This window comes from Pristiophorus japonicus, chromosome 30, assembly GCF_044704955.1.
Source record: "Pristiophorus japonicus isolate sPriJap1 chromosome 30, sPriJap1.hap1, whole genome shotgun sequence".
Classification (NCBI taxonomy): domain Eukaryota; kingdom Metazoa; phylum Chordata; class Chondrichthyes; family Pristiophoridae; genus Pristiophorus; species Pristiophorus japonicus.
Genome location: NC_092006.1, coordinates 11,853,248 through 11,871,012, shown reverse-complemented (window position 1 = coordinate 11,871,012; position 17,765 = coordinate 11,853,248). Strand labels below are relative to the sequence as shown.

The 17,765-nt window shown below is 50.0% G+C and overlaps 1 protein-coding gene across 1 annotated transcript in view; it reads right to left on the bottom strand.

Moving 5' to 3' along the window:
- iqgap3 (IQ motif containing GTPase activating protein 3) overlaps positions 1 to 17,765 on the bottom strand; it is a 153,352-nt gene that overhangs the window by 23,730 nt on the left and 111,857 nt on the right. Inside the window, exons 27-31 of the mRNA XM_070868690.1 lie at positions 14,068 to 14,208; positions 9,435 to 9,519; positions 7,177 to 7,409; positions 1,959 to 2,091; positions 115 to 217 (exon numbers count right to left, since the gene is read on the bottom strand). Coding sequence (XP_070724791.1) covers positions 115 to 217; positions 1,959 to 2,091; positions 7,177 to 7,409; positions 9,435 to 9,519; positions 14,068 to 14,208 — 695 coding nt within the window. The remainder of the gene's footprint in view (positions 1 to 114; positions 218 to 1,958; positions 2,092 to 7,176; positions 7,410 to 9,434; positions 9,520 to 14,067; positions 14,209 to 17,765) is intronic.

Genomic DNA, 17,765 nt, shown 5'->3' with positions numbered 1-17,765 from the left:
AGAGAGCTACCCACTGAGCTAAAGGGGGAAAACTCGTTTCAATCACTCCTTCTCAGAATCGCCAGAATTCATAGATTCAGACATACAGAAACCGAGAAACAATGAAGTACTTGCCGAGGAGTGATTCGACAGTTGGTACGTCCCCAAGGTCCCCCAGCAGTTCGTGAAGAGGGTCAGTGTGTTCGGGCGAGAGGGAGTCCTGATGCTGCAGCAGTAACTGGGAAAGCACAAACAAGGTTACACTTCATAGATGCAGCAAAAAACCTTCAGTGCGACGCTTCAAAGAAAAATCGCGGGGACAGTCGCAATGGAGGCTGCTACTTGCAGGCTGGAGAGGAGCATTGTCAGAGCAGTGCAGAGGGAGTTTTACATTGCCCTATTGCTTTCCGGGTCAGAATTGAGAGAGAAGGAGGGAAAACCAGATTCGGAGGCAGTCAAGATTTGAACAGAAGGACCGAGATACAGTCTTGGTCCAGATCTGGGAGTTAAAAGCAATGCACGTCACGTTTTTCCAGTTAGAAACAGGTAGAGACATAAGAAATAGGAGCAGGAGTCGGCCGTTCGGCCCCTCCAGCCTGCTCCGCCATTCAATAAGATCTTGGCCTCAACTCCACTTCCCTGCCCACTCCCCATAACCCTCGACCCCCTTATCGTTCAAAAATCTGTCTATCTCCACCTTAAATATATTCAATGACCCAGCCTCCACAGCTCTCTGGGGCAGAGAATTCCAAAGATTGACGACCCTCAGAGAAGGAATTCCTCCTCATCTCCATTTTAAATGGGCGACCCCTTATTCTGAAACTATGTCCCCTAGTTCTAGGTTCTCCCATGAGGGGAAACATCCTCTCTGCATCTATCCTGTCCAGCCCCCTCAGAATCTTATACGCTTCAATACGATCACCTCTCAGTCTTCTAAACTCCACTGAGTACAGGCCCAACCTGCTCAACCTTTCCTCATAAGACAACCCCTCATCTCAGGAATCAACCGAGTGAACCTTCTCTGAACTGTCTTTAATGCAAAGTCAACGGCAAAAGGGACAAGTTAAGCAGGGACAGGACATGTGGTTTAACATTTCCCCCCATTTTGTGAGGAGATGCGCGAGGTCGAGCTAACTTTAACAGTTCATTTGCTACCTGCGCAATAAAGCAGCCTAACAATTTGTATCTGGCCTCATCACACAAAGTGTTTCTCAGTTCGCCTACGAAGAGATTGGTTAACCGAGGGCAGGTGTGGAAGACACGACACTCGAATCGGATCACAAAAGGTCCTGTTGTCACACCCTGGGTTACACGATTATACAATTCGATATTGGGCAGTACGGACACACTCCTGCATCAGCTGTGGCTCAGGGAGTAGCACACTCACCTGAGTCAGAAGGTTGTGGTTCAAGTCCCACTCCAGGGATTGTCGGGGGGCGGTACTGAGGGAGCGCCGCACTGTCGGAGGGGCGGTACTGAGGGAGCGCCGCACTGTCGGAGGGGCGGTACTGAGGGAGCGCCGCACTGTCGGAGGGGCGGTACTGAGGGAGCGCCGCACTGTCCGGAGGGGCCGTCTTTCGAATGAGACATTAAACCGGGGCCCCCCGTCTGCTCTCTCAGGTGGATGTAAAAGATCCCTCGTCACTAGTTCGAAGAACAGGGGAGTTCTCCCCAGTGTCCTGGCCAAGATTTATCCCTCAATCAATATAACAAAAAACACAGATAATCTGGGTCATTATCACATTGCTGTGTGTGGGAGCCTTGCTGTGCGCATATTGGCTGCCGCATTTCCCACATTACAACAGTGACCACTCTCCAAAAGTACTTCATTGGCTGTAAAACGCTTTGAGACGTCCGGTGATTGTGAAAGGAGCTGTATAAAATGCAAGTCTTTCTTTCTTTCCTGAACCCAAGACGTTGATAGGAACAGGAGGTGGCCATTCGGCCCCTCGAACCTGCTCGTCTATTGGATCACTTACCCTGTGGGTGTTGATCAGCTCGCCGACGGTTACATAGATGACAGGTTTGTTGAGACTGACCATTTCGGAATACTCATCCACGTTAAAACGCTCCTCGAGTTCAGGAACGTCGCAGGCTGTACGGAAAAACGCCCTGGGATTGAAAAACACGCCATCAGAAAACGTAGAATACTGAATCGCAACAGATTCTCTCCATATCCTCCCACCACCACCACATAAAAGCCAACAGCTAAAAGCTACACAGAGGGGAACTACTCTCTCTCAAGGGACGCTGCAAGGACCACGGGGCGGATTTGGAACTACAAAGTCATTGGTACCTCTCCAAACTGAACTGCTTTCAAGTACGGCTGAGCGCTCAGAGTACAGTTTACGTTCAAAATATCCAATTGCAGCTTCCCAGATAGCTCATGGAGGTAAATGGACCGCCCAGTATGGTCCTGAGCCATTTGGACCAACCGAGTCTCAAGTTCAACACCTGGTCTGCATCTGTTGATCTCAGGAAGAACCGCATTGTGAGGGCCACTAATAGTACATAAGAAATAGGAGCAGGAGTCGGCTATTTGGCCCTCGAGCCTGCTCCGCCACTTAAGATCGTGGCTGATTGGATCATGGATTCAGCTCCACTTCCCTGCCCGGTCCCCATAACCCTTCAATCCCTTGTGAGTTATGGGAGGACGAGGAGGAAGAGAAAAAAAAACTGTTCAGCAGTACACAAGAACATAAGAATGAGGAGCAGGAGGTGGCCATTCGGCCCCTCGAACCTGCTCTGTCATTCAATACGACCACGACTGATCTTCTACCTCAACTCCACTTTCCCGCCCGATCCCCATATCCCTTAATATCCAAAAATCTATCGATCTCAGCCTTGAATATACTCAACGACCGAGCCTCCACAGCCCTCTAGTGTAGAGAATTCCAAAGATTCACCACCCTCTGAGTGAAGAAGTTTCTCCTCATCTCAGTCCTAAATGGCCGACCCCTTAAAACTGAGATGAGGAGGAATTTCTTCACTCAGAGGGTGGTGAATCTGTGGAATTCTCTGCCCCAGAGAGCTGTGGAGGCTGGATCATTGAATATATTTAAGGTGGAGATAGACAGATTATTAAGGAATAAAGGAGTCGAGGGTTATGGGAAGCGGGTGGGGAAGTGGAGCTGAGTCCATGATCAGATCAGCCATGATCTTATTGAATGGCGGAGCAGGCTCGAGGGGCCGAATGGCCAACTCCTGCTCCTATTTCTTATGTTATGTTCTTATCCTGAGACAGTGACCCCTGGTTCTAGACTCCCCAGCCAGGGGGAAACATCCTCCCTGCATCTACCCTGTCAAGCCCTGTAAGAATTCTATGTTTCAATGAGATCACCCCTCATTCTTCTAAACTCCAGAGAATATCGGCCCAGTCTGCTCAATCTCTCCTCGTAGGACAATCCCCCATCCCAGGAATCAGTCTGGTGAACATTTGCTGCACTTCCTCTAAGGCAATGATATATCCCTCCTTGGGTAAGGAGACCAAAACTGTACACAATACTCCAGGTGTGGTCTCACTAGGGCCCTGTATAATTGCAGTAATATTTGACCTCCTGCTGGGCGCCAGAGAAAACGACTTTCTTCTTTCAGTATCACAACAACCATCAAAGGCCCAGACATAAAAGTGGGCACAGATTATCCCTGCTCAGAAAACGCTCTGCAGGAGCAGACAAGTAATCCGATAAACAGGAAATGAATGGAATCGCACGCCCACAGGTCTCCTCCTTTTAACCCTTTAGAAGGGAGAGAAAATGTCATTTTAGCTGATGGTGGAGAAACAAATCGAGGAGAGGTTTTGCACGTGTGTAAAAAACGAAACAAAAAGTTTTCCTGAGGGCTTAATGGGCACGCGCATCGCTGGCGGGGCGATCAGGGTAGGACTAACCAAGAAGAACGCAACTTTAGAAACAGATATAGGAGCAGGAGTAGGTCATTTGGCCCCTCGAGTCTGCACCGTCATTCAATATGATCATGGCTGATCCTCTATCTCAACACCAGATTCCCGCTGTTTCCCCATACCCCTTGATGCCTTTTGTGTCTAGAAATCTATCGATCTCCCTCTTAAATATATTCAGTGACTTGGCCTCCACAGCCTTCTGTGGTAGAGAATTCCACAGGTTCACCACCCTCTGAGTGAAAACATTTCTCCTCATCTCGGTCCTAAATTTCCTACCCCGTATCCTGAGACTGTGTGAGCCCTTGTTCTAGACTTCCCAGCCCCGGGGAAACATCCTCCCCGCATCCAGTCTGTCCAACCCCGTCAGAATTTTATACCTTTCAATGAGATCCCCTCTCATTCTTCTAAACCCCAGTGAATACAGGCCCAGTCGACCCAATCTCTCCTCATACGGCAGTCCTGCCATGCCAGGAATCAGTTTGGTGAATCTTTGCTGCCCTCCCTCTTATAGCAAGTATATCCTTTCTTAGGTAAGGAGACCCAAACTGCACACAATACTCCAGGTGCGGTCACACCAAGGCCTTGTATAACTGTAGTAAGACATCCTTGTTCCTGTACTCAAACCCTCTTGCAATGAAGGTCAACATACCACTTGCCTTCCTAACTGCTTGCTGCACCTGTATGTTTGCTTTCAATGACTGGTGTACAAGGACACCCAGGTCCCTCTGTACTTTGCTGCCAAGTTAACCAATTTCAGAAAGGCTCACAAGATGAATGTTAATTTAGAGAGAGAGAGAGAGAGAGAGAGAGAGAGAGAGAGAGAGAGAGAGAGAGAGAGAGAGAGAGAGAGAGCGAGACAGAGACAGTTATGACTATTTCTATTGACGAAATTTTAATCCCTCGACCAACATCGCCAAACCAGATTATCACGTCGCTGTGTGTGGGAGCTTGCTGTGCGCAAATTGACTGCCGCGTTCCCCACATTGCAACAGTGAGCACACTCCAAAAGGTACTTCATTGGGTGTAAAGCGCTTTGGGATGTTTTACTCAGTTTGAGGCGCTATATCAGTGCAAGCTGTTGCATGTCCCAGTGGGACAGTATGGACAGCGTGCATGCACATGGTCAGCTGGGCTCGGCTGAGGCACCAGTCTGTCTTCCACACCTCGCCCACGTGGCACTGGCCGATGGCAGCTGGGTGGCAGACAGGAAGCAGAGAGTCAGGATAAACAGGCCCTTTTCAGAATGGCAGGCAGTGACTAGTGGGGGTGCCGCAGGGCTCAGTGCAGGGACCCCAGCTATTTACAATATACATTAATGATTTGGATGAGGGAATTGAATGTAATATCTCCAAGTTTGCAGATGACATTAAGCTGGGTAGCGGTGTGAGCTGTGAGGAGGACGCTAAGAGGCTGCAGGGTGACTTGGACAGGTTAGGTGAGTGGGTAAATGCATGGCAGCAGTATAATGTGGATAAATGTGAGGTTATCCATTTTGGTGGCAAAAACACGAAGGCAGAATATTATCTGAATGGTGACAGATTAGGACAAGGGGAGGTGCAACGAGACCTGGGTGTCATGGTTCATCAGTCATTGAAGGTTGGCATGCAGATACAGCAGGTGGTGAAGGCGGCAAATGGTATGTTGGCCTTCATAGCTAGGGGATTTGAGTATAGGAGCAGGGAGGTCTTACTGCAGTTGTACAGGGCCTTGGTGAGGCCACACCTGGAATATTGTGCTCAGTTTTGGTCTCCTAATCTGAGGAAGGACATTCTTGTTATTGAGGGAGTGCAGCGAAGGTTCACCAGACTGATTCCTGGGATGGCAGGACTGACATATGAGAGACTGGATCAACTGGGCCTGTGTTCACTGGAGTTTAGAAGAATGAGGAGATCTCATCGAAACATATAAAATTCTGACGGGACTGGACAGGTTAGATGCGGGAAGAATGTTCCCGATGTTGGGAAAGTCCAGAACCAGGGGACATAGTCTAAGGATAAGGGGTAAGCCATTTAGGACCGAGATGAGGAGAAACTTCTTCACTCAGAGTTGTTAACCTGTGGAATTCCCTGCCGCAGAGAGTTGTTGATGCCAGTTCATTGGATATATTCAAGAGGGAGTTAGATATGGCCCTTACGGCTAAAGGGATCAAGGGGTATGGAGAAAGCAGGAAAGGGATACTGAGGTGAATGATCAGCCATGATCTTGTTGAATGGTGAATGCCGAATGGCCTACTCCTGCACCTATTTTCTATGTTTCTATGCGCAGAGGTCTGGAGGTTCCGCGCTGACTGCTCGTCGCCTTTCAGAGCGAAGAATCCACGCACGCGCAAAACTTTAAATGGGCCGCGCAACCAGTTAAAGGGACCCCCACGCACAAAAACACATTAGCGGGAACGTGGGTGGAGAGAGAAAGCTGCGTTAACACAGATCCACCATTGGGCTCCTGGCTGAGAATGGTGCGCGGCACGGAGAGGAATTAAGAAAAAAAACTCCGAACCTTTATAAAAAAAGAGAAGGAAAGCTATAATTAGCAGAATAAGGCGATCAAGCAGTGCAGTGCTGTATAATAATCATCTTTCATGTCTGGCAAAGCAGCAGAAGGGTGTGGGGGGGGGAAAAGAGGGTCGGGGCATTTCATTCCAACTAAGATGAGACACAACACAGTCTAGTTACAGCAAGGCACACAGTGCAAAAATGGTCAACGTCACTGATGACCACTCGACTGGTGTGCAAAGAGGAAATGTCAGCGGCTCAAAAAAAGAGATAAATACTTGAAGGGGAGGAAATGGCAGGGCTGTGGGGAAAGAGTGGAGGCGCGAATCATAGCACCAGCGATGACGATGTCATCCCGGTGCGCGGCGACCCCTTCCCGCCGGGAGTTGGCCAGCAACCCCTCCGTGTGGCCGCCGACGCCCGCACTGGCCTCATGTGCGGCGAACCGTGGGGCTCCACTCCGTGAGGGGCTTTAATTTCGCTTCTGGGGCGGGGCGTCGGCACCGCGACTATACCAATTCCAACCCCAAAGATTCCATTCGGAGACTGTCGGTTGAGGCACATTGTCAGCACCGTTAACCTGTGTTGGGCCTCATCTTGCAGTGATTCACAGGGCAGTATGGCAGGAGCTGTACCCTGCACCCATGCTGTCTTTACCCGACCTGGGAGCGCTGATGGAACAGCGTACAGGGAGGTTTACTCTGTATCTAACCCCTTGCTGTACCTGCCCTGGGAGTGTGTGATCCGAACATTGAATGCCACTGTGGGGAAACCGATTCTGAGGCAATAGTGAGAAGCAGAGACCTGAATCGCTGCTGGGACTGGAAGAGGTAGTCGTTCATGGTGCGGAGCTGACCGTTTCCCCCCTCGAACGTCTTGCTGCAGGCGGCGTGCTGCAGCAGCTTGGCGATAGAGCCCAGGTGGCGGCGATGGTCCGTGTGCAGCCCACCTCCCGCGGTGACGTCGATGATATCGAAGCCGTCGGGTGCCACGATCGCAGGGTTCATGTAGCGATAGTACAGCAGGTTCCCGACAATCTGCAACAGAGAGAGAAATAACGAGTGCCTGTTATCAAAAAGGCGGGCGCGATTCGTTGAAGCGCTGAGCACATTAAAAGGTGGGTAGACATGGAGTTTCAACAGGCTATTCAACTTTAGGGGCATCGCAACCAAGACCAATACTGTCCTCATTAGATATCCTCACACACACTCGTCAGCAGGCCGCCCTGGGACTCCACTAGGCTCGCTAACCCAGGGATCCTGAGGATAACTGCAGTAGGTGTTATATATGCAGACTATAGATATACTCTGTAGTCACTGTATAGTTGCATACAATGGAGACTTGTTTACCTGATGTACTATCAATAAGGTTTACACTGTGTATATACTATGCTGGCATCACTAGAGGGTGCAACTGGTGGAGACCGGGGTTTCCTGCCCTGGTGGCAGGGGCTGCCTCACTCTGGAGTTACGAATGAAGGACCAAGGTCACTACAGTTTGAGCACAACACATTGCCTCGTGGAGTCATTCATAGGTACATTACAGACATAACAGTCGACTCCCTACTGTCACTGCTAGCGGAGATCTGCCAACAGCCCAGACACACGATCTTCTACACAAGAACATAAGATTTAGGAGTCGGACATTCGGTCCCTCGAGCCTGCTCCGCCATTCAATGAGATTACGGCTGATCTTCCATCTCAACCCCACTTACCCGCCCAATTCCTCGATTCCCTTAATATCCAAAAATCTATCGAACTCAGTCTTGAGCATACTCAACGACTGAGCCTCCACAGCCCTCTGGGGCAGAGAATTCTAAAGATTCACCTCCCTCTGAGTGAAGAAATTCCTCCTCATCCCAGTCCTAAATGGCTGACCCCTTATCTTGAGACGGTGTGACCCCTGGTTCTAGATTCCCCAGCCCGGGGGAAACATCCTCCCTGCATCGACCCTGTCAGAATCCTATGTTTCAATGAGACCACCTCTCATTTTTCTAAACTCTAGAGAATGTAGGCCCAGTCGACCCAATCTCTCCTCATAGGACAACCCCCCCCCCATCCCAGGAATCAGTCTGGTGAACCTTCGTTGCACTCTATGTTTCCCTCTATGGCAAGTATATCCTTCCTTGGGAAAGGAGACCAAAACTGTACACAATACTCCAGGTGCGGTCTCACCAGGGCCCGATATAATGGCAGTAAGACTTTCTTATACTCCAACCCCTTTGTAATAAAGGCCAACATACCATTTCCTTTCTTAATTGCTTGCTGTACCTGCATGTTAACTTGCAGTGATTCGTGTACAAGGACACCCAGGTCTCTCTGAACACCAACATTTCCCAATCTCAGCATTTAAAAATACTCTGTTTTTCTATTTTTCCTACCAAAGTGGGCAACTTCACATTTCTCCACATTATATTCCACTTGCCAAGTTCCTGCTTTGCATGGCTCAGTGCCACGGCTGTGTTTTTATACCCATCGAGCCATCTCCTGTACTCCCCCTCACTCAGAGGGTTGTAAATTTGTGGAATTCGCTGCCTCAGAGAGCTGTGGAAGCTGGGACATTGAATAAATTTAAGTCCGAGATAGACAGTTTCTTAACCGATAAGGGAGCAAGGGGTTATGGGGAGCGGGCAGGGAAGTGGAGCTGAGTCCATGATCAGATCAGCCATGATCGTATTAAATGGCGGAACAGGCTCGAGGGGCCACTCATGTTCCTATTTCTTATGTTCACTCCTCTTGCCCAAAATGCCTCCCATGGGTCCTTCCTGCTTTAGGGGACGGGCAGGACTCCTGCTCCAGGACACGGGCAGGACTCCTGCTCCAGGACACGGGCAGGACTCCTGCTCCAGGACACGGGCAGGACTCCTGCTCCAGGACACGGGCAGGACTCCTGCTCCAGGACACGGGCAGGACTCCTGCTCCAGGACACGGGCAGGACTCCTGCTCCGAGGCTGTTGTGCATTCTTGCTTTGGCACAGGCCACGCGCGGGGGAGCTCGCTCGGGTGGATCACGGGGCAACGTGGATACTGAGACTTTGAACACATCCACTGGTTCAATCTTACCTTGAACAATTCATCTTCAGTGGCCTCTGGGAACTTTTCATGCAGTGAGCCCTTCAACACCTTTGCAGTGTACCTCATCCCATACCTGTACAGGTAGCATGAACATCAACATTAGATTAACACAGAATTGTACAGCACAGGAGGATCCCATTGGGCCCATGGAGCCCGTGACAGAGCGATCCAATCAGTCCCACTCCCCCCTGCTCTTTCCCCACAGCCCGGCACATTTTTTCCCTTCCAGTATTTACCCAATTCCCCCGTTTGAAAGTCACGATTGAATCTGCTCCCACCGCCTTTTCAGGCTGCGCGTTCCCGATCACAACAACTCGCTGCGTTAAAAAAAAACACTCGTCTCCCCGCTTCTTTTGCCAGTGCAGACAGCTCTTCATTTCCTTCCTCTCTTCCGCGCCCCCCCCCCTTCCCCCGGAAGGTGTCCACTCTGTTGCAGGATGGTGGCCAGTATTCGCGAGCTCTGCTCAAATGGACATTAGTCAGTGAGCACCGATGGCGAATGCCGACAGCCTGATTGGTGGAGATGAGCCCAATCCTGTCCTCACTGGGCAGTGGTGCAGAGCAGGCAGTCTGGATAGGTTTTCCTCTTTGAAGGGGTATAGAGGGAAAGCAGGAAAGGGGTACTGAGGTGAATGATCAGCCATGAGCTTATTGAATGGTGGTGCAGGCTCGAATAGCCTACTCCTGCACCTATTTTCTAGGTTTCTAACCCAATTGTAGCTCGCTCTAGGTCAGATAGCTCAGCACAGGCAGAGTTGGGGAGTTCTCCCCGATGTCCTCTTTCAGAGAGGATGTTTCCCCTCGTGGGGGGGGGGGGGGGGGGGGGGGGGGGGGAAGGCGGAATCTAGAACTAGGGGGCATAGTTTCAGAATAAAGAGGTGGCCCATCTAAAACTGAAGAGGAGGAATTTCTCTTCATGAATCTGTGGAATTCTCTGCCCCGGAGAGCTGTGGAGGCTGGGTCATTGAATATATTTAAGGTGAAGATAGACAGTGTGGTGGTCCTGACCTGCGAGAGACCATCAGCAGCAGGTCAGGGCCATAAAAGGAGGCGAGCGACGGCCATGGGCAGCGTGGCGGTGTACCACGGCAAGGTACAGCGCGAGCTGGTGCAGGAGGGCGATGGCAGAGAAGAGGGACGTCACCAAGACCCAGGTCGGTGTTGGAGCTTGGGCAGGTACAGCAGGAGCGGCGAGGTCGGGGCGAGGGAGCGGCGAGAGATTGTAGAGGGACGTGATCGGGACCCGGGAGAGGCGTGAGTTCAGGGCCAGAAGAGGCGAGGGCCCAGGGGCAGCACGGGCCCAGCCCACACGCCGACATGTGCGCGCACTAGGCCTGTGCAGCAGAGCTGGTCTCCAGTCGTCTTGGGTAATCCTTGCCACTGGACCAAGACCTCGCTCTGTCAAGCCCCGTGTGGTGGCTGGTGTGCAACGGCCACCACACGTTAAAAAAATCCACGCACAGGCATCTTCCACCCTTCAAGATGTAGTTCGGGATCTGGAATATTAGGTCCTTCATTGAAACACCTGTGAACTCATCCCTTTTTAGCGTGGACGCAAGTCATCCTCGCTTCGAGGGAGTGCCTATGATTGGTATGGCTGAGATTTGGTGGGTGATTGTGACGGAGGTTCGGTGAATGTTTGGTGCGGAGGTGTGCCGAGTGTTTTTGTGGAGGAGGAGCGGCGAGAGATCATGGCGGAGGCGCGGCGAATGAGGGTACGGGGCTCGGAAGAGCCGAGGGCCCAGGGGCAGCACGGGCCCAGCCCACACTGTGATATGTGTGCACACTGGGTCCGTGCAGCAGAGCTGGTCTCCAGTCGTCTTGGATAACCCTTGCCACTGGATAAAGACCTCGCTCTGTCAAGCCAGTGTGGTGGCTGGTGTGCAACAGTCACTCCACGTTTAAAAAAAAAAATCCATGCAAAGGCATCTTCCACCCCCTCAATTGGGAGTTCAGGACTGGAACATCGGGTTCTTCATCGAAACACCTGTGAACTCATGTGGAAGCAAGTCATCCTTGTTCGAAGGACAGCATATCAGACAGACTTTTGAATGATAAGGGAGCCAAGGGTTATGGGGAGCAGGCGAGGAAGTGGAGCAGAGTCCATGATCAGATCAGCCATGATCTTATTGAATGGCAGAGCAGGCTCGAGGGGCCAAATGGCCAACTCCTGCTCCTATTTCTTATGTCCTGGAGGCAAAATTTATCCCTCAACAAACATCACCTTTAAAAAAAAAAAGAGAGCGTGGCCCAGGAACTGCGGATGGACATCTCCAACAGAGTTTAAAAAAAATGAAAGTACCTGGTGGTGCCGGAGGAACATAGACTTGCGGTCCGATGCCTCCATTTGCAGCCCAGCGTGAGGGCCCACACATCCAAGCAAGCATATCCCAGAAGGATATACTTGCTTTGGAAGCAGTTCAGAGAAGGTTCACTCGGTTGATTCCAGGGATCAGGGATGACTTATGAGGAACGGTTGAGTAGGTTGGGCCTCTACTCATTGGAATTCAGAAGAATGAGAGGTGATCTTATCGAAACGTATAAGATTATAAGGGGGCTTGACAAGGTGGGTGCAGAGAGGATGTTTCCACTGATGGGGGAGACTAGAACTAGGGGGCATGATCTTAGAATAAGGGGCCGCCCATTTAAAACTGAGATGAGGAGAAATTTCATTTGAGGGTTGTAAATCTGTGGAATTCGCTGCCTCAGAGAGCTGTGGAAGCTGGGACATTGAATAAATTTAAGACAGAAATAGACAGTTTCTTAAACGATAAGGGGATAAAGGGTTATGGGGAGCGGGCAGGGAAGTGGATCTGAGTCCATGATCAGATCAGCCGTGATCTTTATTGAATGGCAGAGCAGGCTCGAGGGATCAGATTGCCTACTCCTGCTCCTATTTCTTATGTTCTTATGCAAGCTCAACCTGGGATCACATGGGTGCTAACCACCAATGAACATGGAGCATTCTCATTGATAATAATGGGAGCTCCGCTTGTACGGGCTCCCAATACAAAGAGAAAACTCCCCAAAGAGACAGAAACACAACACAATCAATAAAAAAAACAACTCGTATTTAAAATTAATTGAAATGGAACTGAAATAGACAAAATATTTTTTTATCCGTTTTAATAGGTGTAAAAATAAACGTACCTTAATAGACAGGGTTTTTAATATAAAAAATTAGCAATCAAATTTAATTTTTCTATCTTTTAAAACTCTTACGCTGGCAAAAGCAGGCTATACGCGTGTACCACGCTAAGAGTTTGAAGGACATTCGCTGGGCAAATAGCCCAAATCTCTGCCTCCGAAGGCCCTTCCCCCGAGGAAGTGTGCATTGTCAAATGTTGACAGTTCCACAAATGCAGCCTCACACCGTACGCACCTGGAGAGGCTGCAACTTACGGCCCAGGAGTTGCTCACGGCTGCTTGTGGGAGACTGCCGTCTTTCCCACATTATAACTGTAACTGCTCTTTAAAAGTACGTCATTGGCTGTAAAGCGCTTACTGGGCATAGGGTGACATCCAAACCTACCGTACTCGATGGTGTCAGCCGTGGCTCAGTGGGTACCACTCTCCCCTCCGAGTCAGGTGGTCGTGGGTTCAACTCCGAAGACTTGAGCCCATTATCCAGGCTGACATGCTCCAGTGCCGGTGCCGAGGGAGCGCCGCGCTGTCGGAGGGGGCGGTGCCGAGGGAGCGCCGCGCTGCCGGAGGGGGCGGTGCCGAGGGAGCGCCGCGCTGCCGGAGGGGGCGGTGCCGAGGGAGCGCCGCGCTGTCGGTGCCGAGGGAGCGCCGCGCTGTCGGTGCCGAGGGAGCGCCGCGCTGTCGGAGGGGGCGGTGCCGAGGGAGCGCCGCGCTGTCGGAGGGGGTGGTGCCGAGGGAGCGCCGCGCTGTCGGAGGGGGTGGTGCCGAGGGAGCGCCGCGCTGTCGGAGGGGGCGGTGCCGAGGGAGCGCCGCGCTGTCGGAGGGGGCGGTGCCGAGGGAGCGCCGCGCTGTCGGAGGGGGCGGTACTGAGGGAGCGCCGCGCTGTCGGAGGGGCGGTACTGAGGGAGCGCCGCACTGTCGGAGGGGCGGTACTGAGGGAGCGCCGCACTGTCGGAGGGGCGGTACTGAGGGAGCGCTGCACTGTCGGAGGGGCGGTACTGAGGGAGCGCCGCACTGCTGGAGATGCCGTCTTTCAGATGAGATGTTAAACCGAGGCCCTGTCTGATCGCCAGTTAACGTAAAAGATCCCACGGCACTATTGAAAGAAGAGCAGGGGCGTTTGCCCTGGAGCAAATATTTATCCCTCAACCAACATGATGAAAAAGCAGATTATGTGGTCATTATCACATTGCTGTGTGTGGGAGCTTACTGTGAGCAAATTGGTTGCTGCATTTGCCACATTACAACAGTGACTGCACTTCAAAAAGCACGTCGCCGGCTGTAAAGCGATTTGGAACGTCCTGAGGATGTGGAAAGTGCTGTAGAAATGCAAGTTCTTTATTTTTTTGAGCACGTTGGAGCAATCCTCAGCAGTGGGGAAGCACTAAACTGTGTCCAGCATCACCCACATCCCCACCCAGGTCACGAGACTGTGCTGTGCTGAATATATTGGGAGGAGACATTGCAGAGAACTTACGGTATCTTGTCCACGGAGGAAACAATGGCATTGAGGAATTTATCGGTGGCAGCCCGGAGATTGCGGATGGATATGTCGAGCCTCCGCTGGACCTCCCGGTGGGTCAGGGCTTGATCTGGAGTTACCTCGTATGGCAAATTACTGAAGGAAAAACACTCTGTTACAATTCTCTTCCACTCCGCTTGCACTCCCAGAAATGACTCCATTTACAGAATTCACACTGCCAGCGACATGAGAAGTTAAATACTTATCCAACGCCCTTTTGAAAGATAAGGGCCTCTACTCATTGGAATTCAGAAGAATGAGGTGATCTTATCGAAACGTATAAGATTATGAGGGGGCTCGACAAGGTGGATGCAGAGAGGATGTTTTCACTGATGGGGGAGACTAGAACTAGAGGGCATGATCTTAGAATAAGGGGCCACCCATTTAAAACTGAGATGAGGAGGAATTTCTTCTCTGAGGGTTGCAAATCTGTGGAATTCGCTGCCTCAGAGAGCTGTGGAAGCTGGGACATTGAACAAATTTAAGACAGAAATAGACAGTTTCTTAACCGATAAGGGGATAAGAGTTATGGGGAGCGGGCAGGGAGTGGAGCTGAGTCCATTATCGGATCAGCCATGATCTTATTGAATGGCGGAGCAGGCTCGAGGGGCCGTATGACCTACTCCTGCTCCTATTATGTTCTTATAAGATTGAGTCTGCCTTCACCAGCCTTTCAGGAAATGCATTCCAGATCTTAACCATCCTGCTGCGTAAAAGTTTTTTCTTACACCGCTTTTGGTTCTTTTGCCAATCAGCATAAATCTGTGTCCTCTGGTTCTCGACCTTTCTGCCAATGGGAACAGTTTCTCTCTCTATCTACTCTGTCCAGACCCCTCATGATTTTGAGCACCTCTATCAAATCTCCTGCAAATCTTCTCTGCTCCAAGGAGAACCGCTCAGTTTCTCCAGTCTATCCATGTAACTTAAGTCCCTCATTCCTGGAATCATTCTCGTAAATCTTTTCTGCACCCTCTTGAAGACCTTCGCATCTTCCTAAAGTGTGGTGCCCAGAATTAGACACAATACTCCAGTTGGGGCCGGACCAGTGTTCATCATAATTTTCACACTTGCGTACGCTATGCCTCTATTTATGAAGCCCAGGATCCCGTAAGCCTTTTTAACTGCTTTCTTAACCTGTCCTGCCACATTCAACGATTTGTGCACACATACCCCCAGGTCTCTCTGTTCACGCACTCCCTTTAGGATTGTACCCTTTAGTTTGCATGTCCTCTCCCCATTCTTTCCACCAAAATGTATCACTTCACAATTTTGTGTGTTAAATTTAATCTGCCACGTGCCTGCCTATTCCACCATCCTGTCTATGTCTTTCTGAAGTCGATCACTCTCCTCCTCACTGTTCGCTATACTTCCAAGTTTTGTGTCATCTGCAAATTTTGAAATTGTGCCCTGTACACCCATGTCCAAGTCATTAATATATCAAGAAAAGCCGTGGTCCTTGAACCAGGCCCCAGGGGAACACCACTGTATACCTTCCTCCAGTCCGAAAAACAACCGTTCACCACTACTCTCTGTTTCCCGTCAGAGACAGTTGCGTATCCATGCTGCCACTGTCCCTTTTATTCCACGGGCTTCAACTTTGCTGGCAAGCCGATTATGTGGCACTTTGTCGAACGCCTTTTGGAAATCCATGTACATTACGTCAACCGCATTGCCCTCATAAACCCTCTCTGTTACCTCATCAAAAAAACTGAATCAAGTTGGTTAAACAAGATTTGCCTTTATAAATCCTTGCTGGCTTTCCTTAATGAATCCACACCTATCCAAGTGACTGCTCATTTTGTCCCCGATTACCGTTTCTGAATGCTTCGGCGGTTAAAGTGACTGGCCTGTTAGTTGCTGGGTTTATTTTTACACCCTTTTTTCAGCACAGGTGTAACATTTACAATTCTCCAGTCTTCTGGTACCACCCCCGTTTCCAAGGAGGATTGGAATATTATGGTCAGTACCTCCACGATTTCCGCCCTCAATTCCCTCAGCGTCCTAGGATGCATCCCACCTGCTCCTGGTGACTTATTTACTTTAAGTACAGCCAGACTTTATAATACCTCTTCTTCAATATTTATCCTATCAAGTGTCTCCACTACCTCCTCCTTCACTATGTCTATGGCAGCATTCTCATCCTTGAAGTCAGATGCAAAGTACCTCAGCCATACCCTCCGTCTCTTTTTTGGCCCATAATCGGCCCCACCCCATCTCTTTCTATTTATATGCCTATAGAAGACGTTTGGATTACCTTTTATGTTGGCTCCATTCTACTCTCATACCCTCTCTCTGCCCCTCAATTTCTTTTTCACTTTGACCTCTGACCTTTCTATATAATAGCCTGATTCTCAGATGTATTTCCAACCTGACATCTGTCATACGCGCTCTTTTTCTGCTTCATCATATTCTCGATCTGTTTCGTCATCCAGGGAGCCCCCACTTTAGTTGCCCTGCCTTTCCCCACAGTGGGAATGTGCCCCAACTGTACCTGAACTATTTCCTCTTTAAAGGCAGCCCATTGTTCCATTACAGATTTGCCTGCCAATCTTTGATTCCAGTTTACCCAGGCCAGATCCGTTCTCATCAAACTGAAATTGGCCTTGCCCCAGTTAAACATTTTTACTCTAGAGTGCTCCCTGTCCTTTTCCATCGCTAATCTAAACCGCATGATACTATGATCGCTCTTCCCTAAATGTTCACCTACTGACACTTGCTCCATTTGACCCACCTTATTCCCCAGAACCAGCTGCAGCAATGCCTCCTCCCTCGTTGGGCCAGAAACAGACTGATCAAGAAAGGTCTCCTGAACACACCAGAAATTTTTCCCCTTCTCTGCCCTTAACACTATTATGATCCCAGTCTAGATGAGGATACTTGAAGTTCCCCATTATTACTACTCTATAATTCTTGCACCGCTCTCTAATTTCCATGCAAATTTGGTCCTCCATATCTTTCCCACTAGTTGGTGGCCGATAGCATACATCTAGTAGTGTAATGGCACCTCTATTATTTCTTAACTCTAGCCATATAGATTCTGTCCTTGACCCCTCCAGCATTAACATTGTCCTTAACCAATACTGCCACACCATCTTCTATCTTTCCTGAACACCTTCTAACCAGGAATATTTAATACCCAATCCTGCTTTTCTTTGAGCCAGGTTGCAGTTATTGCCGCATCATATTCCCATGTGGCTATTTGTGCCTGCAGCTCACTTACCTTGTTTACTACACTTCGTGTGTTCATATAAATACACTGCAAACCCATTTGAGACCATCCTGTATTCTCTCTTAGTTGGACTCCCACCTAATACCTTACCACTTCTTACTTTAGTGCTCTCTGCCGATCGTTTGAGCACTTTCTAATGTTACATCCTGGTGCCCATCCTCCAGCCAAATTAGTTTAAACCCTCCACAACAGCACTAGCAAACCTCCCCGCGAGGATATTGATTCCGGCCCTGTTGAGGTGCAACCCGTCCTGCCTGTGCGGGTCCCACCTCTCCCAGAACCGGCCCCAATGCCCCAGGAATCTGAAGCCCTCCCTCTTGCACCATCTCTCCAGCCACGCATTCACCACGCAATAAACAGGCTTATCTACTGTTTTAAAGGTTGAATTAAGTACTCGCACTCAAATTTTAGTTCTACAAGTCTC